Below are 23,059 nucleotides of genomic sequence, written 5' to 3'. Positions count from 1 at the left end.
GTGCGTGTGTGTGTATGCGTGTGCATCTGTGTGTGTTGTGCTGGCTGTGCGAGTGAGTGTGCGTGCGTGTGTGTGTATGCATGTGCATCTGTGTGTGTTGTGCTGGCTGTGCGAGTGCGTGTGTGTCTGTGTTGTGGTGCCAGGATGGGGCCTGACACTCTGCGGCAGACAGACACGTATTGTTTCCAGCCGCCTGCGCCATCTGTGTGGGGCCCGGCCTGTCTGTCTGCTCCCCGCCGGCCCCCCACAGGAGCTGCGGCTGGGCCGGGGGACCCCAGTGGCGCACAGGGGGGCTGGTGTCACCCGCCAGCAGTGCAGGACATGCGGCCCTGCCCCCCGCCGCTCCACAGCTCAGCAGGGGGCTCTGCCACACCAGGGTCCAAGCCCCTGGGAAGAAATCCGGGGGCTCCCTGACTTCCTCAGGGGGCTGCCAACAGTAACAGCGCCCCTGTGACTCGCCTCCCCGGCCCAGAACTGCCACGGGGGCCAGGCCAGCAGCAGGCACAGCTGGTGCCCCCTGCCCATGTGTCATATACCCTCTACTGGTGCTCTGGCCTGGGCGGGTAGCAGCAGCGGCCGGGGGCTGCAGGGACAGGGGTTGGCAGTGCCCGGGGGAGGGGGGCAGGCGCTGTGGGTTTCACAGCCTGAGGCGGGGCTGGGGGATCCCCCTGGGCCCTGCCTGGGCCCCACCAGCCCCTCCCCCCCAGCTCCCAGCCCCCTGTCCTCCTCCCCCACTGCTCCCAGCCCCCCATTCTCTGGTCCCACCCCCTAGTGCTAATTAGCAGCATGTGGGTCATTAGCAGCTGGTGGCCCCCCAGGCTCAGACCAGACACGCTTGGTGCAGTGAGAGGACAGACAGGCCCCTAAACTCCACCCTGGGCCGGGTACACTGCTGGCTCTGGCTGCTGGGGAGCAGGGCCCGGCCGGCTGGCACATGGCAGGAGCTGTCAGGTCTCAGCTGGGGGTTAAAACCTCCACCCCACCAGGTGACTGATTGGGGGGTGTGAAACCCCCGAGGCACTGCAGACAGTTGGAGCTGGTGTGAGTGGTGGGATGGCAGTTGTGTGTTTCAAGGCTCCCCTCAGTGCCTTGAAACCACCCCCTGACACCAGCAGGCCTCTGCCCCACCCACCTGGTGCCAGCCATGTGACCATACACAGCCAATGAGGTGGCTCAGAACTGCCCCAGATGCTTTGCGGTTCTCTACCGCCCAATCAGAACCGCTGAACCCCCTCCTGCCCCCCCCAAATTCCTACCCCAGGGCCCAAGGTGGGCTCAGTCCCAAGGCAGGTGCTGTGAGGGGAGCTGCCCCCAGGGGTGAGCCCTGCACTGCCGACCCGGATGCCTGGATTCCCCCCTGCCCCCAGCGCCCCTCCCCCACTGCCAGCCCGGACACCTGGGCCCCCTCCCCTGACTCAAGACTTCACTCAGGGGAGTTTTACAGGTTTATTTACCAGGTTTCACATGCCCGAGCGAATGCCCCGTCCGGGCACGGCCCCCCCCAGCTCACGGGCCCCCGGCTCATGGCCGGCCCCGCTGGGCGCCCGGGGCTACTTCAGGGCTTTGGCCACCTGCTCGTAGGCCAGCTCGATCTCCTCAGCGTCGGGGCAGGTGCTGGCGAACTCCTCGCGGGCGTAGGCGTGACGCAGGTACCGGTGGACGCCCTGCAGCGCCTCGGGGATGGTGAAGCCCCGGTACTTCTTACACACCACCTGTGGCAGAGAGGGGTCGGCTCAGGCCGGGCCTGGGACCCACGGACACGCCCGCGGCCCGACCCACAGCCCAACCCACAGCCGCACTCGCAGCCCGACCCGCGGCCCGACCCACCGTCACTCCCACGGCACAACCGATGGCCCAACCCACAACCCTGCAGCCGGTCCTACAGCCCGACCAACAGACACACCAACAGCCTGACGCACAGCTGCAGGCTCTGCCTCGGGGGCCACCCCACCTGCTAGGGGAGAGCCCCCCCGCCGCCCCCACCCCTACTCCACTGTGGCTTTGGCTGTGTCTGGTGCCCTCCAACAGCTCCCCAGCTTTGGCACGGTGCCAAACTGTGTCTGGCGCCGCCCGGTGGCCATTCCCGGCACTGCGCTGGGGCTGGGGCTCCGGCTGGCGCCACCCGGTGGCCATTCCCGGCACTGCGCTGGGGCTGGGGCTCCCGCTGGCGCCACCCGGTGGCCATTCCCGGCACTGCGCTGGGGCTGGGGCTCCGGCTGGCGCCACCCGGTGGCCATTCCCGGCACTGCGCTGGGGCTGGGGCTCCCGCTGGCGCCACCTGGTGGCCATTCCTGGCACTCTGCTGGGGCTCAGGCTGGCGCCTCCTTGTGGCCGTTGCTGGCACTGCGCTGGGGCTGGGGCTCCGCCTGGCGCCACCTGGTGGCCGCTCCCGGCACTGCGCTGGGGCTGGGGCCCCGCCTGGCGCCACCTGGTGGCCGCTCCCGGGACTGCGCTGGGGCTCCGGCTGGCGTCCCCCGGTGGCCATTCCCGGCACTGCGCTGGGGCTGGGGCTGCCGCTGGCGCCACCTGGTGGTCATTCCTGGCACTGCGCTGGGGCTCAGGCTGGCGCCCCCTTGTGGCCGTTGCTGGCACTGCGCTGGGGCTGGGGCTCCGCCTGGCGCCCCCTGGTGGTCATTCCTGGCACTCTGCTGGGGCTCAGGCTGGCGCCCCCTTGTGGCCGTTGCTGGCACTGCGCTGGGGCTGGGGCTCCGCCTGGCGCCACCTGGTGGCCGCTCCCGGGACTGCGCTGGGGCTGGGGCTGGGGATCCGGCTGGCGCCCCCCAGTGGCCATTCCGGCACAGCGCTGGGGCTGGGGCTGGGGATCCGGCTGGCGCCCCCCGGTGGCCATTCCCGGCACAGCGCTGGGGCTGGGGCGCCCCCTGGTGGCCGCTCCCGGCACTGCGCTGGGGCTGGGGCTAGGGCTCCGCCTGGCGCCCCCCTATGGCCATTCCCGGCACTGCGCTGGGGCTGGGTCTCCCGCTGGCGCCCCCCTCTGGCCATTCCCGGCACTGCGCTGGGGCTGGCGCCCCGGGGTGGCCACTCCCGGCACTGCGCTGGGGCTCCGGCTAGTTCCCCCTGGTGGCCATGTCCGGCACTGCGCTGGGGCTGGGGCTTCTGCTAGCGCCCCCTGGAGGCCATTACCGGCACTGCGCTGGGGCTGGGGTTCCCGCTGGCGCCCCTGGTGGCCATTCCTGGCACTCTGCTGGGGCTCAGGCTGGCGCCCCCTTGTGGCCATTGCTGGCACTGCGCTGGGGCTGGGGCTCCGCCTGGCGCCACCTGGTGGCCGCTCCCGGGACTGTGCTGGGGCTGGGGCTCCGCCTGTCGCCCCCTGGTGGCCATTCCGGCACAGCGCTGTGGCTGTGGCTGGGGATCCGGCTGGCGCCCCCCTATGGCCATTCCCGGCACTGCGCTGGGGCTGGGTCTCCCGCTGGCGCCCCCCTCTGGCCATTCCCGGCACTGCGCTGGGGCTCCGGCTAGTTCCCCCTGGTGGCCATGTCCGGCACTGCGCTGGGGCTGGGGCTTCTGCTAGCGCCCCCTGGAGGCCATTCCTGGCACTCTGCTGGGGCTCAGGCTGGCGCCCCCTTGTGGCCATTGCTGGCACTGCGCTGGGGCTGGGGCTCCGCCTAGCGCCATCTGGTGGCCGCTCCCGGGACTGCTCTGGGGCTCCGCGTGACGCCCCCTTGTGGCCGTTGCTGGCACTGCGCTGGGGCTGGGGATCCGGTTGGCGCCCCCGGTGGCCATTCCCGGCACTGCGCTGGGGCTGGGGATCCCGCCGGCGCCCCCGGTGGCCATTCCCGGCACTGCGCTGGGGCTCCGGCCGGTTCCCCCTGGTGGCCATTTCCGGCACTGCGCTGGGGCCAGGGCTCCGGCTGGCGTCCCCCGATGGCCATTCCCGGGACTGCGCTGGGGCTGGGGCTCCTGCTAGCGCCCCCTGGAGGCCATTACCGGCACTGCGCTGGGGCTGGGGCTCCCGCTGGCGCCCCCTGGAGGCCATTACCGGCACTGCGCTGGGGCTGGGGCTCCCGCTAGCGCCCCCTGGTGACCATTGTCGGCACTGCACTGGGGCTGGGGCTCCTGCTAGCGCCCCCTGGAGGCCATTACCGGCACTGCGCTGGGGCTGGGGCTCCCGCTGGCGCCACCCGGTGGCCATTCCCGGCACTGCACTGGGGCTGGGGCTCCCGCTGGCGCCACCCGGTGGCCATTCCCGGCACTGCACTGGGGCTGGGGCTCCCGCTGGCGCCACCTGGTGGCCATTCCTGGCACTCTGCTGGGGCTCAGGCTGGCGCCCCCTTGTGGCCGTTGCTGGCACTGCGCTGGGGCTGGGGCTCCGCCTGGCGCCCCCTGGTGGCCATTCCCGGGACTGCGCTGGGGCTGGGGATCCGGCTGGCGCCCCCCGGTGGCCATTCCCGGCACTGCGCTAGGGCTGGGGCTCCGCCTGGCGCCACCTGGTGGCCATTCCGGCACAGCGCTGGGGCTGGGGCTCCCGCTGGCGCCACCTGGTGGCCATTCCTGGCACTCTGCTGGGGCTCAGGCTGGCGCCCCCTTGTGGCCGTTGCTGGCACAGCGCTGGGGCCGGGGCTCCGCCTGGCGCCACCTGGTGGCCGCTCCCGGGACTGCGCTGGGGCTGGGGCTCCGCCTGGCGTCCCCCGGTGGCCATTCCCGGCACAGCGCTGGGGCTGGGGCTCCCGCTGGCGCCACCTGGTGGCCGCTCCCGGGACTGCGCTGGGGCTCAGGCTGGCGCCCCCTTGTGGCCGTTGCTGGCACTGCGCTGGGGCTGGGGCTCCGCCTGGCGCCCCCTGGTGGCCATTCCGGCACAGCGCTGGTGCTGGGGCTCCCGCTGGCGCCACCTGGTGGTCATTCCTGGCACTCTGCTGGGGCTCAGGCTGGCGCTCCCTTGTGGCCGTTGCTGGCACTGCGCTGGGGCTGGGGCTCCGCCTGGCGCCACCTGGTGGCCGCTCCCGGGACTGCACTGGGGCTGGGGCTCCGCCTGGCGCCCCCTGGTGGCCGCTCCCGGCACTGCGCTGGGGCTGGGGCTGGGGCTGGGGCTGGGGCTCCGCCTGGCGCCCCCCTACGGCCATTCCCGGCACTGCGCTGGGGCTGGGTCTCCCGCTGGCGCCCCCCTCTGGCCATTCCCGGCACTGCGCTGGGGCTGGGGCTTCTTCTAGCGCCCCCTGGAGGCCATTACCGGCACTGCGCTGGGGTTCCCGCTGGCGCCCCTGGTGGCCATTCCTGGCACTCTGCTGGGGCTCAGGCTGGCGCCCCCTTGTGGCCATTGCTGGCACTGCGCTGGGGCTGGGGCTCCGCCTAGCGCCATCTCTTGGCCGCTCCCGGGACTGCGCTGGGGCTCCGCCTGACGCCCCCTTGTGGCCGTTGCTGGCACTTCGCTGGGGCTGGGGCTCCGCCTGGCGCCACCTGGTGGCCGCTCCCGGGACTGCGCTAGGGCTGGGGCTCCGCCTGGCGCCCCCTGGTGGCCATTCCCGGGACTGCGCTGGGGCTGGGGATCCGGCTGGCGCCCCCCGGTGGCCATTCCCGGCACTGCGCTAGGGCTGGGGCTCCGCCTGGCGCCACCTGGTGGCCATTCCGGCACAGCGCTGGGGCTGGGGCTCCGCCTGGCGCCACCTGGTGGCCGCTCCCGGGACTGCGCTGGGGCTGGGGCTCCCGCTGGCGCCACCCGGTGGCCATTCCCGGCACTGCGCTGGGGCTGGGGCTCCGGCTGGCGCCACCCGGTGGCCATTCCCGGCACTGCGCTGGGGCTGGGGCTCCCGCTGGCGCCACCTGGTGGCCATTCCTGGCACTCTGCTGGGGCTCAGGCTGGCGCCTCCTTGTGGCCGTTGCTGGCACTGCGCTGGGGCTGGGGCTCCGCCTGGCGCCACCTGGTGGCCGCTCCCGGCACTGCACTGGGGCTGGGGCCCCGCCTGGCGCCACCTGGTGGCCGCTCCCGGGACTGCGCTGGGGCTCCGGCTGGCGTCCCCCGGTGGCCATTCCCGGCACTGCGCTGGGGCTGGGGCTGCCGCTGGCGCCACCTGGTGGTCATTCCTGGCACTGCGCTGGGGCTCAGGCTGGCGCCCCCTTGTGGCCGTTGCTGGCACTGCGCTGGGGCTGGGGCTCCGCCTGGCGCCCCCTGGTGGTCATTCCTGGCACTCTGCTGGGGCTCAGGCTGGCGCCCCCTTGTGGCCGTTGCTGGCACTGCGCTGGGGCTGGGGCTCCGCCTGGCGCCACCTGGTGGCCGCTCCCGGGACTGCGCTGGGGCTGGGGCTGGGGATCCGGCTGGCGCCCCCCGGTGGCCATTCCCGGCACAGCGCTGGGGCTGGGGCGCCCCCTGGTGGCCGCTCCCGGCACTGCGCTGGGGCTGGGGCTAGGGCTCCGCCTGGCGCCCCCCTATGGCCATTCCCGGCACTGCGCTGGGGCTGGGTCTCCCGCTGGCGCCCCCCTCTGGCCATTCCCGGCACTGCGCTGGGGCTGGCGCCCCGGGGTGGCCACTCCCGGCACTGCGCTGGGGCTCCGGCTAGTTCCCCCTGGTGGCCATGTCCGGCACTGCGCTGGGGCTGGGGCTTCTGCTAGCGCCCCCTGGAGGCCATTACCGGCACTGCGCTGGGGCTGGGGTTCCCGCTGGCGCCCCTGGTGGCCATTCCTGGCACTCTGCTGGGGCTCAGGCTGGTGCCCCCTTGTGGCCATTGCTGGCACTGCGCTGGGGCTGGGGCTCCGCCTGGCGCCACCTGGTGGCCGCTCCCGGGACTGTGCTGGGGCTGGGGCTCCGCCTGTCGCCCCCTGGTGGCCATTCCGGCACAGCGCTGTGGCTGTGGCTGGGGATCCGGCTGGCGCCCCCCTATGGCCATTCCCGGCACTGCGCTGGGGCTGGGTCTCCCGCTGGCGCCCCCCTCTGGCCATTCCCGGCACTGCGCTGGGGCTCCGGCTAGTTCCCCCTGGTGGCCATGTCCGGCACTGCGCTGGGGCTGGGGCTTCTGCTAGCGCCCCCTGGAGGCCATTCCTGGCACTCTGCTGGGGCTCAGGCTGGCGCCCCCTTGTGGCCATTGCTGGCACTGCGCTGGGGCTGGGGCTCCGCCTAGCGCCATCTGGTGGCCGCTCCCGGGACTGCTCTGGGGCTCCGCGTGACGCCCCCTTGTGGCCGTTGCTGGCACTGCGCTGGGGCTGGGGATCCGGTTGGCGCCCCCGGTGGCCATTCCCGGCACTGCGCTGGGGCTGGGGATCCCGCCGGCGCCCCCGGTGGCCATTCCCGGCACTGCGCTGGGGCTCCGGCTGGTTCCCCCTGGTGGCCATTTCCGGCACTGCGCTGGGGCCAGGGCTCCGGCTGGCGTCCCCCGATGGCCATTCCCGGGACTGCGCTGGGGCTGGGGCTCCTGCTAGCGCCCCCTGGAGGCCATTACCGGCACTGCGCTGGGGCTGGGGCTCCCGCTAGCGCCCCCTGGTGACCATTGTCGGCACTGCACTGCGCTGGGGCTGGGGCTCCCGCTGGCGCCACCCGGTGGCCATTCCCGGCACTGCACTGGGGCTGGGGCTCCCGCTGGCGCCACCCGGTGGCCATTCCCGGCACTGCACTGGGGCTGGGGCTCCCGCTGGCGCCACCTGGTGGCCATTCCTGGCACTCTGCTGGGGCTCAGGCTGGCGCCCCCTTGTGGCCGTTGCTGGCACTGCGCTGGGGCTGGGGCTCCGCCTGGCGCCCCCTGGTGGCCATTCCCGGGACTGCGCTGGGGCTGGGGATCCGGCTGGCGCCCCCCGGTGGCCATTCCCGGCACTGCGCTAGGGCTGGGGCTCCGCCTGGCGCCACCTGGTGGCCATTCCGGCACAGCGCTGTGGCTGTGGCTGGGGATCCGGCTGGCGCCCCCCTATGGCCATTCCCGGCACTGCGCTGGGGCTGGGTCTCCCGCTGGCGCCCCCCTCTGGCCATTCCCGGCACTGCGCTGGGGCTCCGGCTAGTTCCCCCTGGTGGCCATGTCCGGCACTGCGCTGGGGCTGGGGCTTCTGCTAGCGCCCCCTGGAGGCCATTCCTGGCACTCTGCTGGGGCTCAGGCTGGCGCCCCCTTGTGGCCATTGCTGGCACTGCGCTGGGGCTGGGGCTCCGCCTAGCGCCATCTGGTGGCCGCTCCCGGGACTGCTCTGGGGCTCCGCGTGACGCCCCCTTTTGTGGCCGTTGCTGGCACTGCGCTGGGGCTGGGGATCCGGTTGGCGCCCCCGGTGGCCATTCCCGGCACTGCGCTGGGGCTGGGGATCCCGCCGGCGCCCCCGGTGGCCATTCCCGGCACTGCGCTGGGGCTCCGGCCGGTTCCCCCTGGTGGCCATTTCCGGCACTGCGCTGGGGCCAGGGCTCCGGCTGGCGTCCCCCGATGGCCATTCCCGGGACTGCGCTGGGGCTGGGGCTCCTGCTAGCGCCCCCTGGAGGCCATTACCGGCACTGCGCTGGGGCTGGGGCTCCCGCTGGCGCCCCCTGGAGGCCATTACCGGCACTGCGCTGGGGCTGGGGCTCCCGCTAGCGCCCCCTGGTGACCATTGTCGGCACTGCACTGGGGCTGGGGCTCCTGCTAGCGCCCCCTGGAGGCCATTACCGGCACTGCGCTGGGGCTGGGGCTCCCGCTGGCGCCACCCGGTGGCCATTCCCGGCACTGCACTGGGGCTGGGGCTCCCGCTGGCGCCACCCGGTGGCCATTCCCGGCACTGCACTGGGGCTGGGGCTCCCGCTGGCGCCACCTGGTGGCCATTCCTGGCACTCTGCTGGGGCTCAGGCTGGCGCCCCCTTGTGGCCGTTGCTGGCACTGCGCTGGGGCTGGGGCTCCGCCTGGCGCCCCCTGGTGGCCATTCCCGGGACTGCGCTGGGGCTGGGGATCCGGCTGGCGCCCCCCGGTGGCCATTCCCGGCACTGCGCTAGGGCTGGGGCTCCGCCTGGCGCCACCTGGTGGCCATTCCGGCACAGCGCTGGGGCTGGGGCTCCGCCTGGCGCCACCTGGTGGCCGCTCCCGGGACTGCACTGGGGCTGGGGCTCCGCCTGGCGTCCCCCGGTGGCCATTCCCGGGACTGCGCTGGGGCTGGGGATCCGGCTGGCGCCCCCCGGTGGCCATTCCCGGCACTGCGCTGGGGCTGGGGCTCCCGCTGGCGCCACCTGGTGGTCATTCCTGGCACGCTGCTGGGGCTCAGGCTGGCGCCCCCTTGTGGCCGTTGCTGGCACTGCGCTGGGGCTGGGGCTCCCGCTGGCGCCACCTGGTGGTCATTCCTGGCACTCTGCTCAGGCTGGCGCCCCCTTGTGGCCGTTGCTGGTACTGCGCTCGGGCTGGGGCTCCGCCTGGCGCCCCCTGGTGGCCATTCCGGCACAGCGCTGGGGCTGGGGCTCCCGCTGGCGCCACCTGGTGGCCATTCCTGGCACTCTGCTGGGGCTCAGGCTGGCGCCCCCTTGTGGCCGTTGCTGGCACAGCGCTGGGGCCGGGGCTCCGCCTGGCGCCACCTGGTGGCCGCTCCCGGGACTGCGCTGGGGCTGGGGCTCCGCCTGGCGTCCCCCGGTGGCCATTCCCGGCACAGCGCTGGGGCTGGGGCTCCCGCTGGCGCCACCTGGTGGCCGCTCCCGGGACTGCGCTGGGGCTCAGGCTGGCGCCCCCTTGTGGCCGTTGCTGGCACTGCGCTGGGGCTGGGGCTCCGCCTGGCGCCACCTGGTGGCCGCTCCCGGGACTGCGCTGGGGCTGGGGCTGGGGATCCGGCTGGCGCCCCCCGGTGGCCATTCCCGGCACAGCGCTGGGGCTGGGGCGCCCCCTGGTGGCCGCTCCCGGCACTGCGCTGGGGCTGGGGCTAGGGCTCCGCCTGGCGCCCCCCTATGGCCATTCCCGGCACTGCGCTGGGGCTGGGTCTCCCGCTGGCGCCCCACTCTGGCCATTCCCGGCACTGCGCTGGGGCTGGCGCCCCGGGGTGGCCACTCCCGGCACTGCGCTGGGGCTCCGGCTAGTTCCCCCTGGTGGCCATGTCCGGCACTGCGCTGGGGCTGGGGCTTCTGCTAGCGCCCCCTGGAGGCCATTACCGGCACTGCGCTGGGGCTGGGGTTCCCGCTGGCGCCCCTGGTGGCCATTCCTGGCACTCTGCTGGGGCTCAGGCTGGCGCCCCCTTGTGGCCATTGCTGGCACTGCGCTGGGGCTGGGGCTCCGCCTGGCGCCACCTGGTGGCCGCTCCCGGGACTGTGCTGGGGCTGGGGTTCCGCCTGTCGCCCCCTGGTGGCCATTCCGGCACAGCGCTGTGGCTGTGGCTGGGGATCCGGCTGGCGCCCCCCTATGGCCATTCCCGGCACTGCGCTGGGGCTGGGTCTCCCGCTGGCGCCCCCCTCTGGCCATTCCCGGCACTGCGCTGGGGCTCCGGCTAGTTCCCCCTGGTGGCCATGTCCGGCACTGCGCTGGGGCTGGGGCTTCTGCTAGCGCCCCCTGGAGGCCATTCCTGGCACTCTGCTGGGGCTCAGGCTGGCGCCCCCTTGTGGCCATTGCTGGCACTGCGCTGGGGCTGGGGCTCCGCCTAGCGCCATCTGGTGGCCGCTCCCGGGACTGCTCTGGGGCTCCGCGTGACGCCCCCTTGTGGCCGTTGCTGGCACTGCGCTGGGGCTGGGGATCCGGTTGGCGCCCCCGGTGGCCATTCCCGGCACTGCGCTGGGGCTGGGGATCCCGCCGGCGCCCCCGGTGGCCATTCCCGGCACTGCGCTGGGGCTCCGGCCGGTTCCCCCTGGTGGCCATTTCCGGCACTGCGCTGGGGCCAGGGCTCCGGCTGGCGTCCCCCGATGGCCATTCCCGGGACTGCGCTGGGGCTGGGGCTCCTGCTAGCGCCCCCTGGAGGCCATTACCGGCACTGCGCTGGGGCTGGGGCTCCCGCTGGCGCCCCCTGGAGGCCATTACCGGCACTGCGCTGGGGCTGGGGCTCCCGCTAGCGCCCCCTGGTGACCATTGTCGGCACTGCACTGGGGCTGGGGCTCCTGCTAGCGCCCCCTGGAGGCCATTACCGGCACTGCGCTGGGGCTGGGGCTCCCGCTGGCGCCACCCGGTGGCCATTCCCGGCACTGCACTGGGGCTGGGGCTCCCGCTGGCGCCACCCGGTGGCCATTCCCGGCACTGCACTGGGGCTGGGGCTCCCGCTGGCGCCACCTGGTGGCCATTCCTGGCACTCTGCTGGGGCTCAGGCTGGCGCCCCCTTGTGGCCGTTGCTGGCACTGCGCTGGGGCTGGGGCTCCGCCTGGCGCCCCCTGGTGGCCATTCCCGGGACTGCGCTGGGGCTGGGGATCCGGCTGGCGCCCCCCGGTGGCCATTCCCGGCACTGCGCTAGGGCTGGGGCTCCGCCTGGCGCCACCTGGTGGCCATTCCGGCACAGCGCTGGGGCTGGGGCTCCGCCTGGCGCCACCTGGTGGCCGCTCCCGGGACTGCGCTGGGGCTCAGGCTGGCGCCCCCTTGTGGCCGTTGCTGGCACTGCGCTGGGGCTGGGGCTCCGCCTGGCGCCCCCTGGTGGCCATTCCGGCACAGCGCTGGTGCTGGGGCTCCCGCTGGCGCCACCTGGTGGTCATTCCTGGCACTCTGCTGGGGCTCAGGCTGGCGCTCCCTTGTGGCCGTTGCTGGCACTGCGCTGGGGCTGGGGCTCCGCCTGGCGCCACCTGGTGGCCGCTCCCGGGACTGCACTGGGGCTGGGGCTCCGCCTGGCGCCCCCTGGTGGCCGCTCCCGGCACTGCGCTGGGGCTGGGGCTGGGGCTGGGGCTGGGGCTGGGGCTGGGGCTCCGCCTGGCGCCCCCCTACGGCCATTCCCGGCACTGCGCTGGGGCTGGGTCTCCCGCTGGCGCCCCCCTCTGGCCATTCCCGGCACTGCGCTGGGGCTGGGGCTTCTTCTAGCGCCCCCTGGAGGCCATTACCGGCACTGCGCTGGGGTTCCCGCTGGCGCCCCTGGTGGCCATTCCTGGCACTCTGCTGGGGCTCAGGCTGGCGCCCCCTTGTGGCCATTGCTGGCACTGCGCTGGGGCTGGGGCTCCGCCTGGCGCCACCTGGTGGCCGCTCCCGGGACTGCGCTAGGGCTGGGGCTCCGCCTGGCGCCCCCTGGTGGCCATTCCCGGGACTGCGCTGGGGCTGGGGATCCGGCTGGCGCCCCCCGGTGGCCATTCCCGGCACTGCGCTAGGGCTGGGGCTCCGCCTGGCGCCACCTGGTGGCCATTCCGGCACAGCGCTGGGGCTGGGGCTCCGCCTGGCGCCACCTGGTGGCCGCTCCCGGGACTGCGCTGGGGCTGGGGCTCCGCCTGGCGTCCCCCGGTGGCCATTCCCGGGACTGCGCTGGGGCTGGGGCTCCCGCTGGCGCCACCTGGTGGTCATTCCTGGCACGCTGCTGGGGCTCAGGCTGGCGCCCCCTTGTGGCCGTTGCTGGCACTGCGCTGGGGCTGGGGCTCCCGCTGGCGCCACCTGGTGGTCATTCCTGGCACTCTGCTCAGGCTGGCGCCCCCTTGTGGCCGTTGCTGGTACTGCGCTCGGGCTGGGGCTCCGCCTGGCGCCCCCTGGTGGCCATTCCGGCACAGCGCTGGGGCTGGGGCTCCCGCTGGCGCCACCTGGTGGCCATTCCTGGCACTCTGCTGGGGCTCAGGCTGGCGCCCCCTTGTGGCCGTTGCTGGCACAGCGCTGGGGTCGGGGCTCCGCCTGGCGCCACCTGGTGGCCGCTCCCGGGACTGCGCTGGGGCTGGGGCTCCGCCTGGCGTCCCCCGGTGGCCATTCCCGGCACAGCGCTGGGGCTGGGGCTCCCGCTGGCGCCACCTGGTGGCCGCTCCCGGGACTGCGCTGGGGCTCAGGCTGGCGCCCCCTTGTGGCCGTTGCTGGCACTGCGCTGGGGCTGGGGCTCCGCCTGGCGCCCCCTGGTGGCCATTCCGGCACAGCGCTGGTGCTGGGGCTCCCGCTGGCGCCACCTGGTGGTCATTCCTGGCACTCTGCTGGGGCTCAGGCTGGCGCCCCCTTGTGGCCGTTGCTGGCACTGCGCTGGGGCTGGGGCTCCGCCTGGCGCCCCCTGGTGGCCATTCCGGCACAGCGCTGGTGCTGGGGCTCCCGCTGGCGCCACCTGGTGGTCATTCCTGGCACTCTGCTGGGGCTCAGGCTGGCGCTCCCTTGTGGCCGTTGCTGGCACTGCGCTGGGGCTGGGGCTCCGCCTGGCGCCACCTGGTGGCCGCTCCCGGGACTGCACTGGGGCTGGGGCTCCGCCTGGCGCCCCCTGGTGGCCGCTCCCGGCACTGCGCTGGGGCTGGGGCTGGGGCTGGGGCTGGGGCTGGGGCTAGGGCTCCGCCTGGCGCCCCCCTACGGCCATTCCCGGCACTGCGCTGGGGCTGGGTCTCCCGCTGGCGCCCCCCTCTGGCCATTCCCGGCACTGCGCTGGGGCTGGGGCTTCTTCTAGCGCCCCCTGGAGGCCATTACCGGCACTGCGCTGGGGTTCCCGCTGGCGCCCCTGGTGGCCATTCCTGGCACTCTGCTGGGGCTCAGGCTGGCGCCCCCTTGTGGCCATTGCTGGCACTGCGCTGGGGCTGGGGCTCCGCCTAGCGCCATCTGGTGGCCGCTCCCGGGACTGCGCTGGGGCTCCGCCTGACGCCCCCTTGTGGCCGTTGCTGGCACTGCGCTGGGGCTGGGGATCCCGCTGGCGCCCCCGGTGGCCATTCCCGGCACTGCGCTGGGGCTGGGGATCCCGCTGGCGCCCCCGGTGGCCATTCCCGGCACTGCGCTGGGGCTGGGGCTCCTGCTAGCGCCCCCTGGAGGCCATTACCGGCACTGCGCTGGGGCTGGGGCTCCCGCTGGCGCCCCCTGGTGGCCATTGCCGGCACTTCGCTGGGGCTGGGGCTCATGCTGGCGCTCCCTGGTGGCCATTCCCGGAACTGCGTTGGGGCTGGGGCTCCCGCTAGCACCCCCTGGTGGCCACTCCTGGCAGTGCAATGGGGCTGGGGCTCCCGCTGGTGCCCCCCTGGTGGCCATTCCCGGCACTGCAATGGGGCTGGGGCTCCCGCTGGTGCCCCCCTGGTGGCCATTCCTGGCACTCTGCTGGGGCTCCGCCTGGCGCCCCCTGGTGGCCATTCCGGCACTGTGCTGGGGCTGGGGTTCCCGCTGGCGCCCCTGGTGGCCGCTCCCGGCACTGCGCTGGGGCTGGGGCTGGGGCTCCGCCTGGCGCCCCCCTATGGCCATTCCCGGCACTGCGCTGGGGCTTGGGCTCCCACTGGCGCCCCGTGGTGGCCACTCCCGCCACTGCGCTGGGGCTCCGGCCGGTTCCCCCTGGTGGCCATTTCCGGCACTGCGCTGGGGCCCGGGCTCCGGCTGGCGTCCCCCGATGGCCATTCCCGGGACTGCGCTGGGGCTGGGGCTCCCGCTAGCGGCCCCTGGTGGCCATTGCCAGCACTTCGCTGGGGCTGGGGCTCACGCTGGCGCTCCCTGGTGGCCATTCCCGGAACTGCGTTGGGGCTGGGGCTCCCGCTAGCGCCCCCTGGTGGCCATTGCCGGCACTTCGCTGGGGCAGGGGCTCCCGCTGGCGCCCCCTGGTGGCCGTTCCCAGCACTGCGCTGGGGCTGGGGCTCTCAGTGGTGCCCCCTGGTGGTGCCCGGCCCCGACCCACCTGCAGGATGTGCAGCTTGGGCAGCAGGTTGCAGTCGGCCAGCGTCAGCTCGTCCCCATCTAGGAACTTGCGCTGCGAGCGGCCCTCGTCCTCCGCGCTCGTCTCGTCCACCTCGTCCGGCAGCGGCGTCACCAGGTAATCATCCAGCACCTTCAGTGCCTTCAGCAGCCCCTTCTCCAGCACTGCGCGGCAGCCAATCAGAGCCGGAGGCCAAGGCAGGACAGCCAATCGGAAGGGAGGAGGCAGGACAAACCGGGAGAGACAGCCAATGAGAACAGAGCAGAGATGAAGAGCAGCCTATCAGAAGGGACGATCAACAGAACGGGGCAAACAGCCACCAATGGGAATCCAGGGCACGGCAGCCAGCCAGTCACAAGAGAGTACAGAGGGGCAGCCAATGGAAATGGGGGAGAGGATTATGGGAGCTAAAAGGCAACCAATGATAACCAAGGGAAGAAGGAAGCCAACCAATGAGTGCCAAGGTGGCGTTAGGGGTTGCTGGGGCTCAGACCAGGAGGCAGCCAATGGAAAGGCAGAGTCCGGGCTGGGGCAGCCAATGAGGAGAGGAGATTCCCCCCACCCCCACCCCATCCATCCAGGGGATGCCCCTCACCGGGGTCCTGGGCCGGGTTGGAGTTCTTGATGTAGGCAGAGAACTTGGAGAAGACGTCCAGGCCGGCCGTGTTGGACTCGGGGTTCCGGGCAGCCAAGCGGGGGAACCTGGGGGGAGAGGCCGGCAGGAGGTTTCCAACTGCCCATCCCGGAGCCGCCCCCCACTGGCCAGCCCGACCCCTTCACCCTGCCCAGCCCAGCCTGGCCCCCCAACACTGCCCGACCCGGACCCCTCACGCTGCCCAGCTCAGCCCCCCGACACTGCCCAGCCCGACCCCCTCACTCTGCCCAGCCCAGCCTGGCCCCCCAACGCTGCCCGACCTGGCCCCCTCACCCTGCCCAGCCCGACCCCCAACACTGCCCAGCCCAGGGCCCCCCCTTGCACCACTGGCCTAAGGCCCCCGCACACACCTCGGACCCCAAACCTGACCCCTCCTACTTCTGTCCAGCCCAGGCCCCCCCCACCTCACACTGCCCAGCCTGGAGCCCCCAGCTGCCCTGACCCTGAACACCCCCTAGAGGTCTCGTGGCCAGTGGAACTCCCTGCCACGGGCTGCTGGCACGTACTTGGGGGGGCAGAGAACCTCCTCCAGGAACTCCTCGATCTTGTTGGTGTCGGTGCGAACCTCGTTCCCGTACATCAGGAAAGGCAGCTGCCCCCCCGGACACAGCTTCTGCACCGTCTCCGTCCTCCTGCCGCGAGAGACGGGGGCTGCGGGTCGGGAGGGAGGGGCACTGGGGGTCTGTGGGAGAGGGGCTGTGGGGCAGGAATGAGGTGTGCCGGGGGGCTGTGGGGCAGGAGTGAGGGGCCATGGGAGGCTGTGGCGCGGGAACAACGGACACTGAGGGGTTGTGGGTTGGGAGCGAGGGTCACCGGGGGGCTGTGGGATGGGAGTGAGGGGCCCCAGGGGGGCTGGGGGCAGGAGCTGTGAGGTGGGAGCAAGGAGCCCCTGGGGGCTGTGGGGCAGGAGCTGTGAGGTGGGAGCAAGGAACCCCTGGGGGCTGTGGGGCGGGAGCAAGGAGCCCCTGGGGGCTGTGAGGTGGGAGCAAGGAGCCCCTGGGGGCTGTGGGGCAGGGGGCTATGGGGCAGGGGCTGTGGGGTGCCCCCGTCCTCACCTCTTGGTGTCCACGGTGGTGACGTTGAAGGTGACGCCCTTGAGCCAGAGCACCATGAAGAGCCGCTGGGAGAAGGGGCAGTTACCAATCTTGGCGCCATCGCTGCCGGCCTGGCACAGAGAGGGGGGATCAGCCGCTGCCCCCAGCCCCCATCCCAGAGGCCCCCCCGCCCCCCCGGAAGTCCGACCCCCGCCTTGGCCGGGGCCCAGGACCAGCTACCCCTGCCAGGGAGTGTCCAGCGCTGTACATCCCAGAGCGGGGCTCGGGGGGAGCTGCAGAGCTGCAGTTCCACCGGGACCACCAGAGGGCGACGCGCACCAGCTCCATAGGGCCTATGGCGGGGATCCCCCGTGCAGCCCCCCCAGCTGCACTCCTGGCCCCAGCGCCCCCTGTGGTCTCTGTGGGGGGCAGGAGGTGGGGGAAGGGAGTCGTGGGGGGCAGGGGAGGGAGCTGTGGGGGGCAGGGGGTGGGGGAGGGGTGTCTGTGGTGGGCAGGAGAGGAGAGGTGGGGCCCAGGGGAGTTGCACAAGGGGGCCCCCCAGGGGAGGGAGCGCAGGGGGTCCACACAAGGGTGAACCTGACCCCAGACCCGGGTCCCAGACCCGCCCCCCGACTGGGAACTGGATCCCAGCTCCCCGGCCACATCCTGCTGCCTGTTGCCAACATCAGCCAGGCCGCAGCCCGTCGCCAGGGTGACGCCCGGCAACCCCCTTCACCCCACCAGGTGGACCCGGTTGCTAGGCAGCTGCTTCCCACCCACCCCTTCCACCTGCCCCCAGAGACACCTGCTGGTTGCTACGGAGATGACCACCCAGCCCCACCAATGGCAACCCAGGTGACGGACACACCCGCAAAGTGGCAGCTCAGCTGACAGCCCCCCCCGCCCCCATAACACCTCCAGCTGGTCACACCCATGGCCGGGTGACAGGCATAACCAGTCGCCATGGAGAAACAGCACACCCGCCCAGCGCTGGGCAGAGCGAGACACACCCGACCCTCACCGCGCCAACAGCAACAGCCACCGCCGGCAAACACAGGCCGGGCCCAGGGAGCCCGACTCCTGGGTTCTCCCCAGCGCTGTGTGAGCTGGTGGTTAAAGTGGGGAAGGGGCTGGGAGCCAGGACTCCTGGGTTCTCTCCCGGGCAGTGAGGGCTGGTGGTCAGAGCAGGGGGTGGGAACCAGGACTCCTGGGTTCTCCCCGGCACTGGGAGGGCAGTGGGAGCTGGTGGTTAGAGCGGGGGGGCCAGGAGCCAGGACTCCTGGGTTCTCTCCTGGGCAGTGAGCGCTGGTGGTCAGAGCAGGGGGTGGGAACCAGGACTCCTGGGTTCTGTGTTCAGTAACTAGCTGTCTCCAGGTAAGGACCGAGGGGAGGGTCTGCGTCCCAGTCCCAGGACAGGGGCCCAGTTGCTGGGGTATGGTGCGAGGGCACCAGCAGGGCTGGGTGTGTGTGTCTCATATGCCCTATAATATAGCAAGCTGCAGCGATTCCCCTTTGACTATCCTCTGTGTTCTGCCCCACATGCTCATTCCCTGCCCCCCCAGTGCCCATCCTCGCCTGGTCCTCAAATCCCCACGACAATGCCCCATACCCTCGTTCCACCCCTCTCTGCCTGGGCCGGCGTGCTGCACCCCGAATCCCTCCACTGCCCCACAGCACAAGACAAGAAACCCCAGGCCTATGTCTGGACGACACCCCCCAGGCCGCATAACGCCCCCCATCCCTACGCCCTCCGGGAGAGACGCAGGGGAGGTAGGGAGGCTTGGATGGGGAAACTCGCCCTTCCTGGGCACAATCTGGCCAGGCAGAGCCAGGAACCGCTGAATCAACCTGCCCCAGGCAGGCTCTTTAGGGCTCTGTGCTTGGGGCCCGTCCACCCCTGCCCTCTGCACCCCCACTTGGCCGTCTGCTGGGGGGACGGCTGGCAGGGGGCACCGGGCTGAAGGGACCTGGGGGGGCAGGATGGGGTGCTGTGCTGGGGGGGCAGGAAGAGGGTGCTGGGCTGTAGGGGGGCAGCAGGGGGCGTCCCCAGGATCATGGTCCCCCCCCGGCACCATGTACTGCTCTGTCCCATGGGGGTGGGGGAGGCCAGGCCCGGCCCGGCCAGCCATGGTCACCGACTGCCTGGCAGATTGCAGCTGGTGTAGGACCTCCTGGGGCCCAGTTCTAGGCCCCGGGCCAGGGTCTGAATCCCTGGGGTTCTCCCATCACCCCCCTGGCGTGCTGGGCTCAGGCACTCACCTATCGGACCCCTCCGGGATCGGGGGTTAACTTTGTTCCCAGGAGGATGGCATGCAACGAGGTGTGAGAGCCCCTGACCCAGACACACCCCACAGCCAGGATCCATGCAGTGGGGAAACCGAGGCACAGAGCGATCCTGCAACTTGCCCAGGGTCATCCCCTCCCAGCTCCAGGAAAGAGTCCTGGCTCCCAGCCCCCTGCTCTAACCACCAGCCCCCGCTGCCCTCCCCAAGCGACGGAGACAACCCAGGAGTCCTGGCTCCCAGCCCCTGCTCTAACCACCAGCCCCCGCTGCCCTCCCATAGCTGGGGTGAACCCAGGAGTCCTGGCTCCCGGCCCCTGCTCTAACCACCAGCCCCCGCTGTCCTCCCATAGCTGGGGTGAACCCAGGAGTCCTGGCTCCCAGCCCCTGCTCTAACCACCAGCCCCCACCGCCCTCCCTGTGCTGGGAGAACCCAGGAGTCCTGGCTCCCAGCCCCCTCCCACTTCAAGCCAAGAGGCACCACTGTGCCCAGAGAGCTCAGGAGAGAACCCAGGTGTTCTGTTGCTTTTCCCTCTCCTGGCCCCACCTCAATCCACAGAAGGCATCTGTGGGCAACACAGCAGGTAATTTAACAACCCGGCCACCGCACCCAGCGCTGACACACACACACACACCCCCAGCACCCACACACCCAGGGCAGTGCAGGAGCTGGGAAACCACAGGGCCCAGCCGGGCACAGACATCCCTCCTGCCCTGCCCTGCCCAGCCCGGCTAGGCCAACAGAGAGAGAGAAAGCCAGCCAGCCCGCCCGCCCTCGGCAGACACAGACAGACAGGAAGGAAGAGGAAGCTGGACCCAGCTCACAGCAGAGCAGGAAGGGAGCCCTGTGGGGTTGGTCGCTGGCTGGATTTCGGTGGGGCTGAGATGCAGCCTGGCGGGGCTCAGGAGCACAGGGCCTGAGGAGAGCAGGCGCTGGTGGTGCCCCTCAGCCCCTGAGAGCCGGCGGAGGAGGAAGGAGGCAGAGCCCAGCTATGCCAAGAAGCCGCCTCGCCCGCTGCGTCCCAGAGCTTCTCCCCAGTCAAACGTCTCCCAGTGTCCGGGTTCTGGCCCTCACCGCTGTGCCATGTCCCCCGGGGGGCCGTTCCAGCCTCTGCCCAAGCACGTGGTCCCCGAGCTGCTCCTCCCGCTGCAGCGTTATCCAGGGCCTCGGCGCTCTGGGCCAGGCGGGAACCCTGACCTGGGCCGGGCTGAGTGATGGGGCGAGCCAGGCTAGGTGATGGCGAGAGCTGAGCCGGGCCGGGCAGCCGCGTGGGAAGCCCGATCTGGGCCAAGTGATGGGGAGAGCCAGGCCAGGCGATGGGGAGAGCTGAGTTGAGCCAGGGGGCCGCATGGGAAGCCCAATCTGGGCCAAGTGACGGGAGAGCCGGGCCAGGCCGGGCCGGGCCGGGTGACGGGGAGAGGCGGGCCAGCGCGATCGCTCCAGTCGGCAATACTCGAGGTAGCAGCTCTGGCCCGGCAGCCGCTCCAAGATCCACCACACGACGAGCGCGTCTGACCAGCAGCGCCGGTTCAAATGGCTCTTAACTCCCGGGGAAACTGGCGCCTGAACCGTCCTCCTGCCAAAAGGCTCCACGTCCGGCCGCCTGGAAATCCACCGAGCGGAAACCCAAATGTGTGGCTCCTTTCCGAGTGATGCGCTGCGCTCTGTGCCTTGTTCCAGCCCGCAGGCAGGGCCCCGCCACCAGCCGACTGCGCCCGTCCCAGAGCGCTAACATGGAACACTGGGCAGCGCCACGACTTTCCCCCCTCAGTTTCTCAGGCCGGCACCGAAACGTCAGGAAATCGACACCTCCCGGAAGGAATTTTTGATGCAGAAAACCGGGTGTATTTCCCCTGCGTGGAAACAGGGACTTCCCGGCCTGTCCTCCATCGGGCCACCTGGAGCAGCTCCGCGCCAGGTGGCTGATGAATCCGGGGCGTTCCTTATCCCCCCGACAAGGCGGGATTCTCCCACAAACGTCTCCTCGCACCGCGCGGCTTCGGCCAGACGTTGGTTCTCCGAAGGGCTCGTGGCCACGTGTTCGAAGGACCATGCCCAGGTTTGCGAGGCCAACCGGCCTTGGGCTGGGCCCTCAGCTGGCCAGCCCATGGAGGGTTCAGAAGAGGACAAGGTTTGAACTGGCCCAAACGTGGGTGTTTTTCAGCCCTGGCCGTTGGAAATGGCCCTTTTTGCTCGGATTTCAAACCTTGGCAGCTGTTGATGGGGCAGAGAAGCCAGGTCCCTCGGGTGACATGGGGCACCCGCGGGGAGATTTCCAGGGTGCTGGGAGCCAGCCCTGGCAGCAGGTGTCCGAATGAAGCAAGGCCAAGAATCCAGACCTGCCAGGAGTGGCCGAAGAGGTTTCCCCACGAAAGCTCACAGCCCAGGAGATGGGTCCGTATCTGCACCGGGTCGGTGGTTCTGACATTCCAGGCGAACCCGGCTGCCCTCAGACTGTCAGCGGCAGAGGCTGAAGTCAGAGCAGGTGGGGTGGAAAACGAGGTGGTTTTTCCCTGGGAGGGGAGCCGGGTGCAGGCCGCTGGGTGTTTCTAACTCAGGCTGCAGGGTTTAGCTCAGGACTGGCCAGGCCTCAGCCGGATCCAGATCAGATGAGCACCAGGAGCCAGAAATGGAGGGATTTCCCAGTGTGTTTTGCAGAAATTCGGCCCCGAGTGCGGCACAGCTGGGGAGGTGCTGGGCCGCACAGCGAGGTGTCAGTGTGCGGGGACCGGGTCGGGGCTGAACTGAACCTGCCTGCGGGGGGAATGCTGACGACCCAGGGACAGGCTGTGGGGGCTGACTTTCCCGCCTCCCCCCCAAAGGCCAGGCCTGCACGCCCACAGAGGAAGGGAAGCCCCACAGGTTCCGCCTGGGGGTGGGATAGGTGGCGGGGGAGCGTCAGAGTCAGGAGGGTTGCTGCAGACAAGGAAACGGTTTCAGTTTTGGGGCCCCACGCCAAGGGAGGAAGCTGCGCCGGATGTTCCCACGTTCCCCCCCACCCCCAGAAAGAGCCCTGAAGACAAGCTGGGCGTTTGCAGAGTGAGGGGGCAGGGCCGGGTAGTTGGCAGCTGTGGGGCAACTTTCATCCCCCTAACATGGCACCCGACAACTGTGCCCAGCCCAGGCAGCAGCACCCAGGGCTGGTGGGTGGGGCCAGGCATCTGGGGGCCCATCTCAGCCCAGGCCACCCCGCCAGGGGGAACACTAGGCATGGGGGGGGGAGGCTGGGAAGGCAGGGCCCAGGAGCCAAGGGCTGTGGGGGACAGAGGAGTGTGAACACGGGGAGCAGGGTGTGAACAGGGGCAGAGGGGTGTGAACACAGGGAAGGAGGGTGTGAAAAGAGGGCAGAGGGGTGTGAACAGGGACCATGGGGGGCAGACAACAGGGGGTCAAAGAGGGGGCAGGAGGTTCCCAACTCCCAGGAGACAGAGAAGTTGGACCCCCAACTGGAGCGCCCCACAGGCCGGGGGGCTCAAGAGGGCTGGGGGGGTGTTGTCTCGCCCCACCCCCTTTTCCCGAAGTTTCACTCTCCGGCATGGTACAGCACGGCCGGGCCCGGCCCGCCCCGTTTTCCGGCCCCCCGCTGCGCCGGGCTGGATGCGGAGTGACTCCCCACACCCCCTTACCTTGACGAACAGCTCCACCTGCGGCTGCTCTTCCGCCATGGTCCGGCCGGGGGAGCTGGAAACGGATAACTCCCCCCGCTCCGCGGCCGGGCGCGTTTCAAGGCTCCCCCACGGGGCGGGAGACGGCGCCGGGGGATGCGGGTCGCTCCCACTTCACTTCGGACGCCGTGCGGGGAACTGGGCGCGACGCGCTGCAGATCCGGAGCGATGGGTCCTCCCCCGCCGGCCCCACCCAGGAAGAGAGGGAGGGAAAGGGTGAGTCACCGGGAGGGGACAGAGCCGGGGCGGGGGCTGGGGGGGGGTCTCTCCTGCAAGCCCTGCCCCCTCCCCTGCCCCTCCCCCTCTGCCCACCACCCCCCACCCCTCCTCTCTCCCTCCTGGCTTCCTGTCGCGGCGTCCTGGAGCCTGGACTCCTGGGTTCCCCCTGCGCTGGGAGGGCTGCGGGGGCTGGTGGTTAGAGCAGGGGGCTGGGAGCCAGGACTCCTGGGTTCTCCCGGCGGTGGAAGGGCAGTGGGGGCTGGTGGTTAGAGCAGGGGCTGGGAGCCAGGACTCCTGGGTTCTCTCTGGCTCTGGGCAGGCGGTGGGGGCTGGTGGTTAGAGCAGGGGCTGGGAGCCAGGACTCCTGGGTTCACCCGGCGCTGGGAGGGCAGTGGGGGGCTGGTGGTTAGAGCAGGGGTCTGGGAGCCAGGACTCCTGGGTTCTCCCGGCGCTGGGAGGGCAGTGGGGGCTGGTGGTTAGAGCAGGGGTCTGGGAGCCAGGACTCCTGGGTTCTCTCCCCAGCTCGGGGAGGGGAGTGCATCCCAGTGGTGGAGCGGCGGCGGTGAGGGGCTGGGAGCCCGGCCCTGAGAGGGGCGCAGTGTCCAG

At 71.8% G+C, this 23,059-nt stretch overlaps 1 protein-coding gene across 1 annotated transcript; it reads right to left on the bottom strand.

Annotated features, from left to right (window-relative positions):
* Positions 1–1,432: 1,432 nt before the first annotated feature.
* CLIC1 (chloride intracellular channel 1) lies at positions 1,433–22,386 on the bottom strand. The gene is made up of 6 exons (XM_075017697.1): positions 22,196–22,386; positions 16,309–16,418; positions 15,760–15,885; positions 15,194–15,300; positions 14,581–14,762; positions 1,433–1,712 (listed from the first exon to the last, which is right to left on the bottom strand). Exons 1-6 carry the CDS (start codon positions 22,232–22,234, stop codon positions 1,551–1,553), a joined length of 726 nt encoding a protein of 241 aa, XP_074873798.1. The 5' UTR covers positions 22,235–22,386; the 3' UTR covers positions 1,433–1,550.
* Between the last annotated feature and the right edge of the window lie 673 nt (positions 22,387–23,059).

The sequence above is a fragment of the Carettochelys insculpta genome, chromosome 22, assembly GCF_033958435.1.
Source record: "Carettochelys insculpta isolate YL-2023 chromosome 22, ASM3395843v1, whole genome shotgun sequence".
NCBI lineage: Eukaryota > Metazoa > Chordata > Testudines > Carettochelyidae > Carettochelys > Carettochelys insculpta.
This window is presented reverse-complemented; position numbering and strand designations above follow the sequence as displayed.

Coding starts and splice junctions, on each gene's coding strand:
- CLIC1 (XM_075017697.1), bottom strand. CDS start 22,234: ATGGCGGAAGAGCAGCCGCAGGTGGAGCTGTTCGTCAAG. Junction 16,419..22,195: donor AGGTGGAGCTGTTCGTCAAG/GTAAGGGGGTGT, acceptor TCTCTGTGCCAG/GCCGGCAGCGATGGCGCCAA. Junction 14,763..15,193: donor CAACCCGGCCCAGGACCCCG/GTGAGGGGCATC, acceptor GCTGCCGCGCAG/TGCTGGAGAAGGGGCTGCTG.